The following is an 18,555-nucleotide window of genomic DNA, read 5'->3' as shown; positions in this document are numbered from 1 at the left end:
ACTGCTGACTTTCACTTTGAAGAAGCAATGAGCAGGAGAGCATGAGCAAAGAAATAAACAGCTTCATGAGCTTAAGATATTCCAAGGACATAAACCTTGTGAAACACATCCAGTTAATAATTGCTTCCTAAATTAAAAAAAGAAAACCAAGGAAAATAATCATCTCAGAAATAACACGGAAGAAGAAATACAAGGAAAATACTCATCTCAGAAATAACACAGATTAGACATAATTTCCGTTCGCTGATGAAAGAATGGTAATTCGTCATAATTTCCATTCGCTGATGAAAGAATGATAATTCGTCAAAACTTTTTGAGCTCACTGGGCACTTCCGAGCTTGGTGCGAAGATGCTTGGCAGCTGCGACCATGTTGCTGAGGGCAGGTTTGACTTCAGCATATTTGCGGGTCTTCAAACCACAATCAGGGTTGACCCAAAGGATGTTGCTTTCAAGGACAGCAAGCATCTTCTCAATGCGGTCTGCGATTTCTTCTTCTGAGGGGATCCTAGGAGAGTGAATGTCATAAACACCAGGCCCAATGCCTGCACCATATTTCACGCCCTCACGGAAGACTGACAGAAGCTTCTCATCTGATCTGGAGTTCTCTATAGTGATCACATCAGCATCCATGTCAATGATTGAGTGGATGATGTCATTGAAGTTTGAGTAGCACATGTGGGTGTGGATCTGTCCAAGACATAACGGTTATTTAATGTATCATCCATAAGTTTAGTATCGCTAATCCAGCAAATTGCATTGGAGGAAAAAGGGGAGGCCACTCCCGCCATGTAACCCAAGGTTTAATAAATATCTCAAAAAAAAAATCAAAGAAAGAAAGGAAAGAGAGTAAAGAACCTGAGTGGTGTCTTCGACTCCACAATTAGTGATCCTGAAAGAGTGAACAGCCCAGTTCAAATAGAAAGCATGCTCAGACTTCCTTAGGGGCAAGCCTTCTCTCAAAGCAGCCTCGTCAATCTGGATGACAGTGATTCCAGCTTTCTCAAGATCCTCAACCTCATCCTTGATGGCCAAAGCTATTTGATAGCAGGTCTCAAATCTATAACACAAACATAGATAGGTAAAGTCAAATAATATTAGAAACCCTGAAAACCAAGCATGGTTATAATTATTTTACTTAAATTCTTACCTGGGCTGGTCGTTTCTGACAAAGGACCAGTTTAAAATGGTAACTGGACCAGTAAGCATTCCCTTCATGGGTCGCTTAGTCATACTTTGAGCCATTGAAGACCAGAATACAGTCATGGCCTTGGGGCGGCTCACATCACCATAGATGATAGGAGGCTTGACACAACGAGAACCATAAGATTGGACCCACCCATTAGCGGTGAAGGCAAAACCAGACAATTGCTCACCAAAGTACTCAACCATGTCGTTCCTCTGCATTGCAAGAAATTTTTAAAAATCAGTAAAATCTCAAAGGGAGGAAAATGCATCACAGCTCAGTAACTAAACTATTTTATTTAGAGGGAAAACTCACTTCTGGTTCACCATGCACTAAAACATCAATGTCAAGCTCTTCCTGGATTTTGACAACCTTGTTAATTTCCTCCTTGATGGCCTCAACATAATTTTGCTCTGAGATCCTATTTTTTATCAAAAAGGAAAAAGAAAAAGAAAAACCAAAATCAGCTAAGTTGAAACACAAACTGCAACTGATAAACTTAAACATAGGTGCAATAATGCAACAGTATTCTCACTTCTTAGCCTTGTATTCGCGGCGCACTCTTCTAAGGTCCATGGTCTGAGGGAATGATCCAATTGTTGTGGTAGGAAGAATAGGAAGGTTCAACTTCTTCTGCTGAGCATCCAGCCTAGCACTAACGTTGGTGGCACGGCGGTGGTCAGAACCCTTCAAAGCAACGGCCTGAGCAAGAAGGCAAAACTCCAAAGTAAGAACAAGCTATGAACATAAGCCATACAACAGCATTAAGGATGAACTAAAAGCCACTTACAGCCTTTTGAACAGCCTCATTTGTCACCCTTGGTGAGGATTTTCTTGAAGCCTGAGCTGCTGCATTTGCAGAAAAGAATGCCTGGACATATGGAAATAGGAGGCAAAGACCTTAGTGCAACTCTTACTAGTCATATCATCATATTTCTCACAAGAAGAATCTTTCAGGAGTAAGATCTCTTGGTATTCTAATAATAACAACAAACAACATAATACATATATATGCATCTGACCGTAAATCAATTCATTTGATACAGAAAAGCATTAAATGCAGATTGGGTTCAAAACTGTCTAGAAGAAACCTTAATAGCACAATAGATAAAAAATAAACAGCAATGAACTTCTAATTCTTAGACACTGTTTTAAGTTTTAAATAATGAAGAGGATGATGTATGATGAGAAAACTGAGAGATGAGGTTACCTCATCCTGCTGTCCAGCAAGTGCCTTAGCCAAGGCGTTTACTTCAACTACTTTCTGTGCTGCAAATGCAAGCCATGACTTGATCTCTTTGTCCAACTTAGGCTCGTTAACTAGATCAACGGCAGTGTGCAGAAGAGAGCAGGAAGTGGATACTACAAGCTTGTCTGCAAAAGCATAAGATAGATGCATTTTTCAGCTTCATGTAAATTGAATCAAAATAGCAATGATAAAGCACCATATTAAAGCATTAATACCTTTGCCAACAATGCCCTCGAGAGCTTTTAGTGTATCGAGGGAAGAACCAAGATTGTTAGCCCAGATGTTCCTTCCATCAACCACTCCAGCAAAGAGGTATTTTCCAGAAGGGAATCCACCCTTAATCAATTCTAGGGTCTTTGTTCCCCGAACCAGGTCAAACCCAAATCCAGTAACACTCTTCAAAGAAGTGAGTGTTTTGTATGCTTCAACTGGAACATCAGCAAAATATGTCTCAACCAGAACATTCAAACCAGATAAAGATGCCTCAAGTGCAGAGTAGGCATGGGTAAATGCTTGCAATTCATGAGCTCCAAGATCCATCACAAGCTTCGGCTCATCAAACTGAATCCAGCTTGCACCTGCTGCCTTTAGTTCAGCCAGAACTTCCCTGAAAGAAACTAATTGTCAGCATAGATTCCCAAGATAGAGACAAATAGCATAGCCTAACATCCAACCCAATAAAACTCAGAAAATAGTTGGGCACTCACTGGTAGACAGGAAGAATCTTGTCAATTAGGGAGAGGAGAGAAAAGGATTTCTCCACACCCTTTGCTGGTTTTGATAGCAACAAGTATGAAACAGGACCGACGAGGACGGGCACTGTATCAACTCCAAGCTGTGTCACAGAAAAATAAAAGATTGTTAGTTAACCAATAAAATCATTTAGAGACAGTCAAATTAAAGAATGTTTCCACTGAAAAGCCACAATCAACACAAGATTCTCATGAAGACACTATCCTAGCTCGATGTGTTGACAACATGACTAAGGCTCTCAGATGGGACTAAAGTTTGCTTCCTATGAGAAGGTTTAAAATTGACCCATGAATCATGGTAAAAGTGGGGGTACCAAGATGATAAAGACAGCTGTTATTGAACCATGGTAAATTTATTTATTTGTAAGTTGTAACAAAGGAAAATTTGCTAAAACTTAGACTGACAGCATGTATAATGACTTTCATGTTATTTTTCTATCAGAGCAAAAAATCCTCATTCTATTACTTTATGATATCCATGATATGAAATTCAAGTTGAAAATCCAAGGAAGGCTCAAGCTTCCTCATGATCATTTATCATGTGCAAAGAAAACCATTCAAAAAACAACAAAAAAAATAGAAAATTATAAATAGCAGTGAGAGGATAACTTACAGCCTTGGCCTCCTTGTACTCGTTGACAGCCTTGTGAGATGCGTAGGAGAAGTTAACTTCTGGTCCCAATTCAGGGACAATGTAATGGCTGCACCAATATTACAATGCCGTTCATATACTGTTAGTTTTAGTCTTGTTATACTTCGAACGAAAGTATGAACCAACATTATAGGAAAAAATGACACTTACTAGTTGGTATCAAACCACTTGGTCATTTCCATGGCCGGGACTGAGGCATTACCTCTAGCCATGGAAAAATAGACATCAAATCCAATCTCACCACCATTCCATCCATATCTTGGAGGAACAGCACCAAGCATGGCTGTAGTGTCCAACACCTGATCATAGCATGAAAAAGTGTTGCTGGGAATAAACTTGATTCCAGCATCAGACATCTGCTTCCAGATGGATGACCTGAGATCAGCTGCCACCTTCTGTAAATCTTCGGCACTGCTCTTGCCATCCCAGAAAGATTCCAAAGCAAACTTGAGTTCTCTCTTGGGGCCCATGCGAGGGTAACCAACGATGTGGGAAGCCATTGCTCTGTTTCAACATAAGACATTAAACAAAGCTTAGATCCCAATGCATGTCTTAAACAATAGCCAAATTGCATATAGAACAACAGAGGAATAGCTTCACAAAACCATAAATCAAGAGTCCCAAACTTCCAATGTTAAAGGATAGTACCATCAAAAACTACATTAAAAGAATGAAAGACAATCCATCAAATCGCATACTACAATCGCCAAATAGAACCATAAGGGGACAAAAGAATCAGCAGGTTCCATCAAACCTAAACTAACTCCCATGGACACTGCAACTGATCTAATAATTAAACACAGAATGTTTCAATAAAATGAAACGACAAAAGAGAGAGGTCAAAAGAGAATGTCCATACAACTAAGTTTCAACTCCCAAACACACCTTTTTGGAATCTAATCAGATGCCATAAGAGAAAGTGGATTTATCCATATAGTTAACCAAAATTCAAACTTTATTCCATAAGGAAATTAAATCGAAAATTAATGATCCAGATCCCATTTGATTCATAACCGACATAGCTGACATTCAAAAACACAAACACATAAATGCTAGCCATCATGTCTAATCAACTAACACAACTCCCAACAATAAAATCCATTGTCATAGTTAATGGAACATAACGTCAATAAATGCATGTCATCCACAGCTTCCAATTCCCATTTCCAGATCTGAATCAAATTCCCACCCGAAATCCACATTCAGTCACCAAAACCAAACAACCCCAAATTATCGACAATCAAGAAACCAATCCAAAAGTTCGAATCTTTGACCATTTAAAGATCCCAACAAAACTAACTTCACAAACCCAAACTCAACCATTTCCCTCACAAACATAAACCAAACAACCCCATTTGCAAACAAGACCAGATCAACGAAACAACAAGGTCAAAACAAGAACTTGCAAGTTTCTCATCGGATCTACCAAGAATCGATCCATTCAAAAAGCAAACAATTAGATACCAAAAAAGGGATTTCAGAAAAAGGTAATGTAGTTAATAAAATACGGTACCTAATAGAGAAGGAGCGAAAGGAGAAGCGGAGAAGTGAAGGAGGAGAGTGGGAATTGGTGGCAGTGAAGGAAGCGGAGAAAGAGAGAGAGCGAAGGGGTATGACTCTATGAGATGAGAACGGCGCGAGTATGTGATGAGAGAGTCGGTTCATTTATACGGAAAAGCTGCCATATGCAGTGTACTACAGTCCCACTTTTCTCTCTAGATCTGAACCATTTGTTTTTTATTTAATTTATTTAATAAATAATCTTTGTTTTGGAGTATTCCGTTGGAAGAAAAAAAAAGTATTTTTTATTTTTTTTCTCTGTTTTCATTGATTAATTATTTTTGTTTCGTACTTGGATATTTTCATGCGTTTCAGTGCCAGGAAAAAATAAATTATGCTGGTAATATATGCAAAGGTAAGCCACTATTTAGAGTTATGTTTCTAGTGAATTTTTTTTTTAATTTAGTTTTAATTCAATTGATGTATTTTAGTTATTTTTTTATAATTTTAATATAATATTTTAAAATTATTTAAAATATTTTAATTCAATATATTTTCAGATGAAAAGTACTTTCAACTATATTACAAATCAAGAGCATATAAAAATATATTAAATTGATATTTCTATAAAAAAATATTTTAGAATTTATTTATAAAAAACACTTCAACAATAATATTAAAGGATCCTTAAGTGTTATGATATTAATATGGTTTAAATGTTATGTAATGGTATCTAAAAATCAAACCGATCAATAAAAATTATTATATACACACTAAAATTTTCATTTCAGTTTTATTATACAGCAAAATAATATGTCAACAAAATTGAATATTGTAACCCAACTACTAATGGAAAATTAATGTTCAATTTATAGAAAATAATATTTTATTTTGGTGTTAGGTAGCAGCTATACGGTGTTGGTATTTTAAATTTTTTTTTAATATTGGATAATGTTAAGTTCCGATAACCATCAATGTATTGGATTTTTTTAAAAAACAAAATCACAATAATTATCCAATTTATCTATTTTTTTTGTTATGATGTTAATTCATCTATTTTAAAAAAATTTATATGCTATTTATCCCATTTATCTCAATGTGTCTCAAGTTTTACTAGGTGTAGGTATAGTTTTCAGACCCGGCCCGGTCTAAGGCTCGGGTTAATTTTTTTTTAAATCAAAACTACATCGTTTTAGTAAAAAAAACACAAAAATCAACGGGTTGCAACCGGGTCACACTAGGTTTTTTCTTCCTCTATTTTTTCTTTAACCCGGCCTGATTTCAGCCACGGATCGACCCGCCAGGTCGGGCCGGGTTTCAAAACTATAGATGTAGGTAAGGATTGAAGTAAAATATAATTTGTGGAGGGCAAAAAAATCCAAAAAGACAAATCCATCACCTACTTCAATCTTTTTGGGGAATTAGTTGAATATGAGTCATCTTAGAAATCTTATATTTTAGATCAAAATGAACATGAACATGACCATGACCATACAACCAAGCTCCGATTTTAATTTTATAATCACTTCCATTGTCACATCCATGAAGTTGGTGCCCTAGTGGATGTATACTTGTAAGCAACTTCCCTAGAATGCAATCTACTCAAAATTGTGTGGTGAGGTGAGCCATATCTTTTGCCACTATAAATTCATCAACAATCCACTTTTACACTTATAATTAATTGTTTTTCAATTTTACCATTTTATTTTCAACATTTGTGTTTTTCAAGATTCAATATATCATTGATAAAATTATAGTTTTGAAATCCGGCTTGGCCCGGCAGGTCGACCCAAGACCCGACTGACCCGAGGTTGAAGAAAAAATAGATGAAGAAAAAACCGGTGTGACCCGGTTGACTCGGCAAGATCCGGTCAAAAACCCGGTTGCAACACGTTGATTTTTTTACTAAAACGGCATTGTTTTAATTTAAAAAAATTGACCAGGACGGCCCGGTGACCCGGTCAAAACCCGGAACCCAAGCCTTGAATCGGGCCAGGTCTGAAAACTATGGATAAAATTGAAACTTTTAGAGAACTACAAGGATAAAATTGAGAATTTTTAAACTATATGAATGGAGGTGGGAGATGGGTGAATTTGCAGGAGCAAAAAAATGAAGTTTACCAACTCGTGATTAGGACAAAGAGAGAGAGAGAGAGAGAGAGAGAGAGAGAGAGACATCAAATAAAAAGGACCACACTAATTTCCATTAGTCATACAATATTATTATATTGGTGATGTGAGTAGGTGAGATGGGACCGTTCTTCAGTATTCACATGGAAGCCTTCGTGCTCTTAAAATTTAATTTAATTATTAATTTATGTCGGTGCCGTGGTCATTAAACTCCTGTTTCTTACTATGCTAGCAGGTCTTTTTTTATTAAAAAAATTATTTAAAATTATTTTTTTTATTTTTTAAAATTTATTTTTAAAATCAACAAATCAAATATATAAAATAAATAATTTAAAATAAAAATAAATTAATTTTTATAAAAATATAAATAAATAAAACCTACACCAAGTATAAATATATTAACTTGGAGTGAGTTGGATTTATTTTTTTAATTAAATTAGGGGTTGATTTAATTAAATTCAAGTGAATTCACAAGTTTAAAACGAGATTTTACTAGATTAATTTTATGATTTTATTTTAATTTTAAAAAATATTATTATTTTAAGATTCAACAAGATTAATCCTGACAATGGAGAACTCGGGTGAAGTTTGGTACTCATGCTTGATATAGACAAATGATTGCTTTAAAAAAAAAGCACGTATTCTGCAATTTGTTACAGCAATGATTGGACCAACAGGCGTGCTTTATTGGTCAAGATGAACATAATTAACAGCCACTACATTTATTTATTTATTTATTCATTTGTTGTAAAGTTAAAGTCTCTTTTTATAGGATATTTAAGAATACGGTGTCAGTTAACTTTTAAATATATTAAAATAATATTTTTTATTTTTAAAAAATTATTTTTAATATAAACATAATATCTAAAAACTAAAAAATTATTAATTTAAAATCAAAAAATCAAAAAAATCAAAAATTTTAAAAATACTTATAAACTATAAAACAAAACCTGCATTTGCTATCAAATTTGCAAATGGCGACCTCATGGCACCCGGAGAATTGAAAGGAGCCATACACAATGAAATAAATAATTTCTCAATATAGTAATTATTCTAAAAATACTTCTTATCATCCAATAAAAATAAATAAATAAATAAATTTTAAATTAGTTTTTTATTATTTTTTATCGTTTTAATATGCTGATGTCAAAAATAAATTTTAAAAAATATAAAAAATATATTATTTAGATATATTTTCAAGCGAAAAGTACTTTGAAAAACAACCTCAACTATACTTTCAAACAGGCCCTTGAAATCGGATCTTGTTTTAAAAGTACATTTGATTAATTTTATTAGGTTCTTGAATATCATACACACAATGAAAACTATAAAACATAAGTTATTTGGGAGTCCTTAGGATCCTGTTAGACAGATCTAAAGTTGTTTAGTGATTTATTTCCTGAAAATCTGATCTTTTTCGGTTTTGAATAATTTTTTAAAAGTTGGGTTGTCGCAAACCGCAAGTCGTCTAATTTTCCGACCTCCAACGGTAATCCACACGAACCATCCATGAGAAATCTCTTAAACCCCTATCCAAGAGAGAGTGATTGTTATACCTAGAGTGCTAACTCTAATTCTGTATTTTTATAGTTTTTTTTTTCTAACAGACAACCTCTCTAAATAAGAGGTATATCTTACTATTTATAAAAAAATTTGCAAAATCTTATAAATTGGCAAAAATAAATTTGTCATCTGAATAATCTAGAACAGAAAAGAACTAATGAGATCTCTCAAGGTCTTTGCTTGAAGGTTAAAACAAGCTAGGCTAGAATATCCATTTATTAATTCAGAATAATTTTAAAAAATAACTCATTCAAGTTTTGCTTGATTTTTCTATGTTCAGAAATATAATCATTGTATTAATTATATTCTAGTTTTTAATTTCTAAAATATATTTTAATCAAGTCATACTTAATTAAATCATTCCAATTTAATTTTTGATTAATGGTTCTTAATGTGTGTATGACCCATTAGTTCCTAATATGTTGGTCCAAATATAAATTATAATTATAATTATAATTAAATAGAATTAAATAAATTAAATAATTTAATTTATTATCAATTAAACAATTGATTAATTTATATTTAAAGATCAGGTGCATTATCTAGTAAGTGTCATGATCCCCTAAATATTATAAAAGTCATTAGTGGTTTGACTTAACCTTTTAGTGACCGGTTTTTCAGTGTAATTAATATTTTTTTCATCAATAATATTCTGATTTAACATTAAATTATAGAGTATATCTACCATGTTAAATCATGTTTATTCTCTACACAATAATCATTGATTGTTTGAATAAAAATTAATTTTTTTTTTAAATCTCATTCCACCTGAGTAAAGAATTTCTCAGTCAATACTATTTGAGAACATATGTGATATTTTTTCTAATTCACCCAGGGTGATGAATCCTCTTTTAATCACTCAAATATCTTTATATAGTTCATATTATATCCAATGTATGTCTTTCCGTTACCTCGATTAAGATATCATGTGATATAATCAAAGCATAACACTATTTATATAAAATAACTTAGTGATCTCAAGTTTAAATATATATCACTTACATAACTGTCATGTGAGACTTTTCATAAACATAGATGATCTCTCCATACGTAATTCTCATATGGGCCAATTCAGTTTACGTATCTTATGATTAGCACCTATATATGAATTCTAGGTATTATTTATATCTCAGCTTATGAGAATAGATGTTTTATTTTATAAAAAAAAAGAACATGATATATATATATATCAATCTCTACAGTTCTAATGAATGTCCAGTATTTAAAAGAACATCGAGTAGGAATAATGCTTTGAAACAATAAGATTCTTATAATTATAATAACTTTATATTTTTCTTTGCAAAATATTTTTGTCATGTTGAATTTATCTTTACTCTAGATTTATAAATCAAATATTAAATTCATTAATTTAATATTATATGAATATTAAAGATAAATTAAGCATTTATTAATAATAAACATATATTTACATGAATATAATGATGTCATATATAACCAACCCGGTGGCTACATGTCATATTAAACTAGCAAATTTCTCATATAAAAAAAATCTATAAAAAAAAATATAAAAACATTGAAATAAATTTGCCTCGAGCAAATTTCTTCAATCTTATTAATTTTTTTTTTCATAATAAGTTTGTATGCTGGTATTATACCTTTAAATGATTTTAATGACACCATTTATCATACTAATATATTAATATGATTTGAAGTTGAAGGTTTGAATTGAAAAAGGTTAATAAAAGAAGCAAATCTCTTCAATATTTTTTCCCCACTTATTTGTGAAATATGGCTAGTCGATTAAGAAAAATTACACTAATTACTTCAAATAACATTTATTGACATTATCCCCACTAATTTATTTTTTAAGAATAGATAGCAATGCATCATGCCAATTTTCTTTTCCTAGGCGCATGGAGGATCATATGCTCTCTACTGGGTATTTTGCAGCACACACGAGAGGATAATTTCCTACAAGGATCTTAACTAGCTGCTGCGACACCTGCTACTTTCCTCAGGTTTCTTTCTCTTGCCGTCTAATCTCTGTCCCGGTACGAAACCTTCCTGGACAAGGTCCATCTCTTCAGATCCTCCCATCATTCGTAGCTTCAAGACTCGGATCAAGCAAAAAGCCTGAGAGTGTCCCACGTAGCCCAAAATTTGGAGTTCTTTTTTTCACTTTTTTGTTGTGGTGGTTCTGTCAGGAAATTGGCTAAAAGTAAATGCCAACGATCAAAATTGTCGAGCTTAATTTTGATCAAGATCGGGCAGACTGACAACAAGTACTTATCGTCACAAGTACCTATGACCTTTTGTTTTGTCATGATTCTGTGCTTTGTTGCATCCAATCTGTAACTTCTCTTCCAGCAATAAAGCAAACAAGAATTCCCTCAATGCTGTAATGAAGGAACATCAGAGTAAATTAATTTACATCAGAAATGTTCATCTCTTGTTCATCCTCCAGGATCTATCTAGCCATTAATGATTTTCAACTAAATTCAACTTCGAAAGAATTTTCAGTGTCTATTCACAGGAAAGGCACGAGGGTTGGTTCAAGACTCTGGACTTCTGTCACATCCCCTATGCAAGAAAGCTCCAATCTGCATGCCCTCACCGTTAAAGTTTGCTAGATTTCCTTGCGAAAAAGGTGTCATGATTTTGACTCTGGTTCACTTTTCAGCCTTCTTCACTCTGTTTTGTTTCTTAATGTCGCCACCTGCTGGACAATCTAGGATTCTGTGGCACTTGATTTGTTTCAATCTTTACCTTCTGAATATCAATTTCATGTACACAGTCCGAATTTGATAAGATGATTCTCCAGCAAATCTCACACGTAAATTTGTTGTTGGAAAATAATATAAATTATATACTAGAATCTTATTTAACCGTTTAAGAGCCATAATATTATATTTTTATTGACCGGTCATGAGTTTGAATCTTACTATTTAATTTTATTTGATAAAATCAATAGTAAAAGATACTGTGTATCTGTGTAAATTTCAAGTTTAAAAACTTTTACTTGAAAAATTATATTAGGGAATAATATAAATCGTATTTTGAAGCCTGAGCTTTTGAATTTAGATAGTTTCTTGATACTAAACATATTCGATCAATTACTCGAGCATACACACGAACCTCTCTTTGGTTTCTCGATACTAAACATATTCGATCAATTAAATAATATTTTTTTATGATTTGAGATTCTACTAAAATTTCAATATAGTTTTTCCTATATTAAAAGATTTCAAGTTATTGATTAAACTTGTTATACTTTCATTAACATTTAATTCATATTCCAATCATTATCTAATCTTCTTGTACTCATTACATCACATCAATTATATTTTGTATCATACATTTAACTACTACATGAATTAAACTATGATTCATCCACAAAAATAATAGGAATATGACAATATATAATTTAAACTAAGTGTCATTTAACTATTATGTTCATAGTTAATACAAACATTACAAAAGAAAAAATTCTACATTAGATAATCATGGATTTAACTAATATTTAAGTCCAACATCTCATAAAATTCCTAGTATAATAATAATTACATTAAATATTTAACATACATGTTATCATCCTAAAATTATATAAAATATGTAATATCAGTTATGTTTTTATAAAATACAAAACATAAGAGCTCTATAATCTACTAATCTCGATGAAACTACGAGGACCTTGAAATCATTTTATACCATGATTAATTAATTAATTAATATAACATAACATTTTTATACACAATCTAATGAATTTACCAAGTAACTAAGGTATACACTACCATTAAGAATTAAATTAATAAATAACTCAATTTCTCTTCTTATTAATTTCATCATTCCTTGAAGATCTAAAAGATTTGCTTCTTAATCACGATCTAAGTAATAAATCCTGATCCAAGGTATCTAATTTTACAATCATGAACATGACACTAATCCTTAAACCAATGAACTAATTAATTAATTAGTTCTTAAAACATGACACTAGTTCTTAAACCAAGAATTAGTCATCCAACTCAAAACAAAGCATTAATCCTTAAATCAAGAAACCAATAATCAAGCCCAGCCCAGAACATGGCACTGGTTCTTAAATCAAGAACTAGCCATCCAACCCAGAACAAAGCATTGATCCTTAAACCAAAAAACCAATTATCCAGCCCATAATAAGGCAATGTTTCTTAAACCAAGAACTAATTATCCAGCCTAAAACAGGGCTATAATCTCATATCAGATATTAATACAATTAAATAGTAAGGAATTTACTTCAATATTTATAACAATTTTAAATAGAGCCGAATTAATAAGGTGTTGAGCACCTACTTGATGTTTGAGCTCTATATGAAGGATCCTGTCTCAGTATTCTCTCTCTGCAATTTCTCTTGCAATTTTAACATCTTAATGTTAAATGTCTCATATTCTTATATTAGCTTAATACATAAACAATTATTATTAAAATACCATTCATTTATCTTTGGTCGACAATACCAAAAAGAAAAAGATATGTATTCTACTTAAAATTCTCAAAACCTAGTTTCCCATTAATCATCCCATGATTAATTCATTGCAAGTTCTACCATTTTCAAATATCAATTTATTTAAACAACTCACTCCTTCTAATTTCTTCAATTGACTAAATGTTTCTTTTTAGGTGGGGCATGTTTTCTTTTCAATTAACCACAATTTACTTATCAAATCAACAACTAACTCTTCATCACATCATTACAAGTATTAAACAAGTATAATTCACTCTAATTTCATCAATTTCTAAAAAATATTGAATTCTTAAAACATCAAAATTCACATTTATCATGGAGAAATAGGATTAATCATTTAAACTACTACCCACATGTTTGGTTATCACAATTTCAACACGATTTACAAGAATAACACAAATTCATCAAACCTTATTTTTTAACTCTACATGGCTAGCCTTTAAGCTCCATCACCCATCCAATTTTTTTATTCAATTTAACAAAATTTTTACTGTCTCTAATCATTTAATAATCATTAACAATAATTAACAACTAATTTTAATTTCCCTAAAATGTCATCTCAAGACCCTTTATTCAAATATTACTAATTTTACATTAGGTCATTAAACACTTGGAAATTGTATTTCTCTCTCAAAAAACTCTCTTTTTACTCATAACCATTACTTTCTAGTCATTAAGGTGGAAGAAAAGAAGAGGAAATGAATTTGCTATTTTTCCTCTTGCTACAAACCATCGGGTTATATCAGAGATAATAGTCAAAACGGTCTGACTACTTTATGTAAATTGTTCTAGTTATTTTTTAAAATGGCTAAACTGTTTTTTATATTGAAAAAAATATGCATTTTCGACCAAAAACTCTTTTTTATTTATTTATCTTTTTATCTCCTTTTCCTTTTCTTTTCTCATTTCATTGCATTAGATCTCAATTTTTATTATATTTTTATTTTCAATTTATCTTAGAGTTTACTATACAGTTCAATTTTTTTCTACTAGAAAAATATTAGCAATGTCTAAATATTTTATATATTAAAAAAATATGATCTGCAATGTAGCATTGGCAATAATCTAATACCATCCTATATATACCATCAATTAAAAAAAGAAAAGATAAACCTAGTAAAAGTTACTAACCTTTAGTAGTTATTCACTGCTGAAGTAAAATTTACATGATTTTTATTTTTTTATATAAAAAATCAATGAATTTCTAAAATTTTGGTTTTGAATTATACGAAGCTCATGATTCTAACCAAATTATATAAAACACGAAGCATTTACCTTTTTTCTAGTCTGTTTTATCATGTAATGTAAAATATTTTAGTAAATTAATTAATGACTTTTTAACGAGGTAAAGAGAATTTATGTGATTTTCATGTGATATTTCAGCAAATTAATAAGTTTTTAATGAGGTAAAGATAGATTATGTGATTATCATATGAATGCTTAAATATTATATTTACCTAAACTAATAGAAGGATCTGATTGAGGATTTATTGACATTTTAAGAATCTAAACGATATTAAAATTAAGTTGGGGACCTAATTAAAATTACCCCTATAAGTTGGTGACTTTCTTGAGGTTTTCCAAAAAAGTAAAGTCCCTCTCCTTTCTTATTTCACCCGGAAAAAAATAATCCAAAGATCCAAGTAAATAGACAAAAACAAAATCCCCAATTCACTGATCTTGAAACCTTAATTTCAGTACCTTTCCTTTCAACATCAACAACCATGACGAAGGAATTCGCTGTTCCACCAGTAGTTTTCCCATCCGTCGGGAACCCGACGGTCGCCACTGGCGGAAACATCCAGCAACGCCGAGTACCAATAGCTCCATTCCAACCTCCACGTCCATCAAACTCCGGAATCCCTTTCATGTCCTTCGATATCGGTTCCGCTGCCGCGACCACCGTCGGTCCAATCGGCGGAGGAACCGGTCCTATCGGTGGTGTAGCCAACTTCGACGACGAAGAACCACTCCTTGACGAACTCGGGATCCACCCAGACCAAATCTGGAAGAAAACGAAATCTATTTTAAATCCATTCCGGGTCAACCCTACATTCCACAAGGATTCGGATCTATCCGGCCCAATATTTTTGTACCTATCGTTCTGTTTGTTTCAATTACTCGCCGGGAAAATCCAATTTGGCGTGATATTGGGGTGGATTGTCGTTTCCTCGATTTTCTTGTACGTTGTGTTCAATATGTTGGCTGGTAGACATGGGAATTTAAATCTGCACACATGTACGAGTGTGATTGGTTACTGTTTGTTGCCGGTGGTGATTTTATCGGCGGTTTCGCTGTTCGTGCCGCAAAATGGGGCTCTTAGGTTTGGGATTGCTGGGGTTTTCGTGATTTGGGCTACGAGGGCTTGCACGAATTTGATGGTCGCTGTTGCTGATGGTGGAGAGGAGCATCGTGGATTGATTGCGTACGCCTGTTTCTTGATTTACACTCTGTTTTCACTGCTTGTTATATTTTAGCAGTGATGATTAGTGGGAATGTGAATCGATGGGGTGTTTTCGTATTGGTTCATTATGTAGTTTTTGAAATGTGGTTGTTGTAGAAATTTTGAGCTTGATGTTAATAATATGTTAGTGGGCATTAAATGTTTTTGATCAATTAGTTTTTCTGGTTCCTGGTTTGGGATTTGTGTTAATCTGATGATTGTTATCTTCAAATCAAGAAATGGAGTGAAATTTTTGAGGCATTGTCTTGTTTTGATCTATGTTAGGGGGTGTTGTATGTGTTAATATGTTCTTTGATTTCTTTAATGAAAAGCTAGGGAATGAATTCTGGTACCATTTGAAGAGAACTCAAGAAACTTAGAACAGTCTCTCTAGAGAAATCAATGAAACACAGAAGAAAAGTGCTAGAAAATAGGTAATAGACACGGGTATTGTCCATTGATGGAATCACTTATTATCTTAGGAAGGAAATTGAGTTAAGGGATGTGATTTTTGTAAGGATCTGTAGATGCTAAGAGGTGACGGTGGTGGCAGAATTTGGTAAGGGATCAGGCTATTAGTTCAGCTTGGATCATATATATGATCATGCAAAGAAAGACGTGCAAGGATTTTATAAGCCACGTAAAGTTCAGCTTGGATCATATATATGATCATGCAAAGAAAGACGTGCAAGGATTTTATAAGCCACGTAAAGTTCAGCTTACACACCACAGCTAATTAATGTGCATAGAAAATTTTAGCTCCTAATTTTAATGATTTTAACCCTTAATTCCTCAATTCTAAATCCTCATCTTCAGAAATTTGGCCTCAAAATTTGGACTTGACACTAGTAAAAATCTTAAAATTTAATTGTAATGGGATGTTGTTGGAAATGGGGATACTGTGTGTAGTTTACATGCATGCATTCAAATGTTTAATTAATTTCCTGTGGCTTTTCAATAATTTGGTCTGATACATGAAAATTGATAGATAGAACTGTAGCTAGCAGATGCGTGTGTGAATTTTTTCCCTACTGTCGGCAGCAGCTGATGCCCTACTAATAAAGCTATATATATATATATATATATGAAGTCAAAATATCCCTTGAGCTGCACCACCTTCATCATTTCTCTCCAAAACAATCATTTCCGTTATTTATCAGACCATGCACTGCACTGTCCTCTCCATTTCGTCGAAGGGGATGGCACGTTTCATTCCTTAAAATTATCTGGAGGCGAGGCAGCGTACTGTAGTCGTCGCTATGTCAAGACTTACAAATACATGCTTGAGAAAGAAGCAGGTTTCCCATCTTTTCGAACATGTTATCTGGCTTTTATAGTCTTGCTCATATCCTTGTGTTGTGTCTGTTGGGAGAGTTCTGTGTGGCCATATTAATTAATCTCATGAGAGGATTTGGTTTGGCCGACACAAGTCTTGCATTCTTTTCACATAAGCTCCTCGCTCTTGGCGAGTCTGATCTACCATATGTCATTGATTTGACACAAGAAGGCAACGTCGAGACATTAGGCAGATGGATTTTGATAGAAAGCTGTTTGCAAGCATGACTGGACACCCCAAAGTTGACAAGGATTCAAAGGAGACTTTTGCTTTACATTGCAAGCCTTTAATTTTTCCTTATATCACTTATTTTTACTTCAATGAAGATGGTGTTAATCAAAAAGATGTCCCCCTTTTGTCTATAAATCAGCTTACTCCTATTCATGATTTTGCAATAACTAAACAATTTGCAATTTTCCCTGAGACACAGTTGGTGGTTGCACCAACAAATGTCATGCTAGGAAGAGGCATGCCTGTGGTTTTTTGAGCCAAAGAAAGTGCCAAGAATTGGGATATTACCAAGATATGCTAGGAGTGACAAATTAAGATATGAGGTGGTTTCCAGTTCCAGGGTTTAATGCCATGCATGTCACCAATGCTTGGGAAAATGGGGATGATGAGGTAGTTTTGGTGGCACCAAATGTATTAAACATTGAAAATGTTTTCCAGAAAATAGAGAAGGTCCATTTCTCATTGGAGAAGTTAACTATCAACATGAGAACAGGGAAAGCTTTAAAAAAGATTTTGTCCAAGAGAAGCTTGGAATTGGGATCCATCAATGCTTCCTATGTTGGGAAGAACAATCGTTATGCCTATCTGGGAATTGCTGAAAAGATTCCGAAGATGTGAGGTTTAGTAAAGATTGATTTGGAAAAAGAATGTGAAGTCTCGAGAAGGCTTTATGGGCCAGGTTACATGGAGGGGAGCCATTGTTTGTTTCTTGAGATGCAAATGATACGGTGTCAGAAGAGGATGGTGGCTTTGTCGTGACTTGTGGCATGATGAGACCTCTGGAGAATCGAATTTTATTGCCATGGATGCCAAGTCTCTAAATCTAGACATTGTTGCAAATGTTAAACTTCCTAGACGTGTTCCATGGGGTTTTCATAGCCTATTTTTAAATCAAAACAATTTATCAAATAACTGGTAATTATAAAGAAGAGATGGATTCAAGATTTGCAATTACAATTAGCAGCTAGTTCGTGATTATTGACATACTTTTAGAGAAGTGGGATGTCAATTTCACTTGATTTATTGGGTATCTGATTTTATCAGGTTTTAGTTGA

The 18,555-nt window shown here is 33.1% G+C and overlaps 2 protein-coding genes and 1 pseudogene across 2 annotated transcripts; 2 read left to right on the top strand and 1 right to left on the bottom strand.

Annotated features, from left to right (window-relative positions):
• Positions 1-42: 42 nt before the first annotated feature.
• On the bottom strand, positions 43-5,519 carry LOC18098013 (5-methyltetrahydropteroyltriglutamate--homocysteine methyltransferase). The gene is made up of 12 exons (XM_024598622.2): positions 5,351-5,519; positions 3,988-4,341; positions 3,799-3,886; positions 3,141-3,268; positions 2,649-3,040; positions 2,395-2,558; positions 1,975-2,055; positions 1,720-1,886; positions 1,500-1,605; positions 1,149-1,399; positions 857-1,058; positions 43-688 (listed from the first exon to the last, which is right to left on the bottom strand). The coding sequence occupies exons 1-12, from the start codon at positions 5,500-5,502 to the stop codon at positions 320-322; spliced, it is 2,454 nt and encodes an 817-aa protein (XP_024454390.1). The 5' UTR covers positions 5,503-5,519; the 3' UTR covers positions 43-319.
• A 9,567-nt stretch (positions 5,520-15,086) lies between these two features.
• Positions 15,087-16,194, top strand: LOC18098012 (uncharacterized). Its single transcript, XM_006384628.3, has one exon. The coding sequence runs from the start codon at positions 15,215-15,217 to the stop codon at positions 15,965-15,967; it is 753 nt and encodes a 250-aa protein (XP_006384690.3). The 5' UTR covers positions 15,087-15,214; the 3' UTR covers positions 15,968-16,194.
• An 823-nt stretch (positions 16,195-17,017) lies between these two features.
• Positions 17,018-18,555, top strand: LOC18098011 (probable carotenoid cleavage dioxygenase 4, chloroplastic; annotated as a pseudogene).

The sequence above is a fragment of the Populus trichocarpa genome, chromosome 4, assembly GCF_000002775.5.
Source record: "Populus trichocarpa isolate Nisqually-1 chromosome 4, P.trichocarpa_v4.1, whole genome shotgun sequence".
NCBI classification, from domain to species: Eukaryota; Viridiplantae; Streptophyta; class Magnoliopsida; order Malpighiales; family Salicaceae; genus Populus; species Populus trichocarpa.
This window is presented reverse-complemented; position numbering and strand designations above follow the sequence as displayed.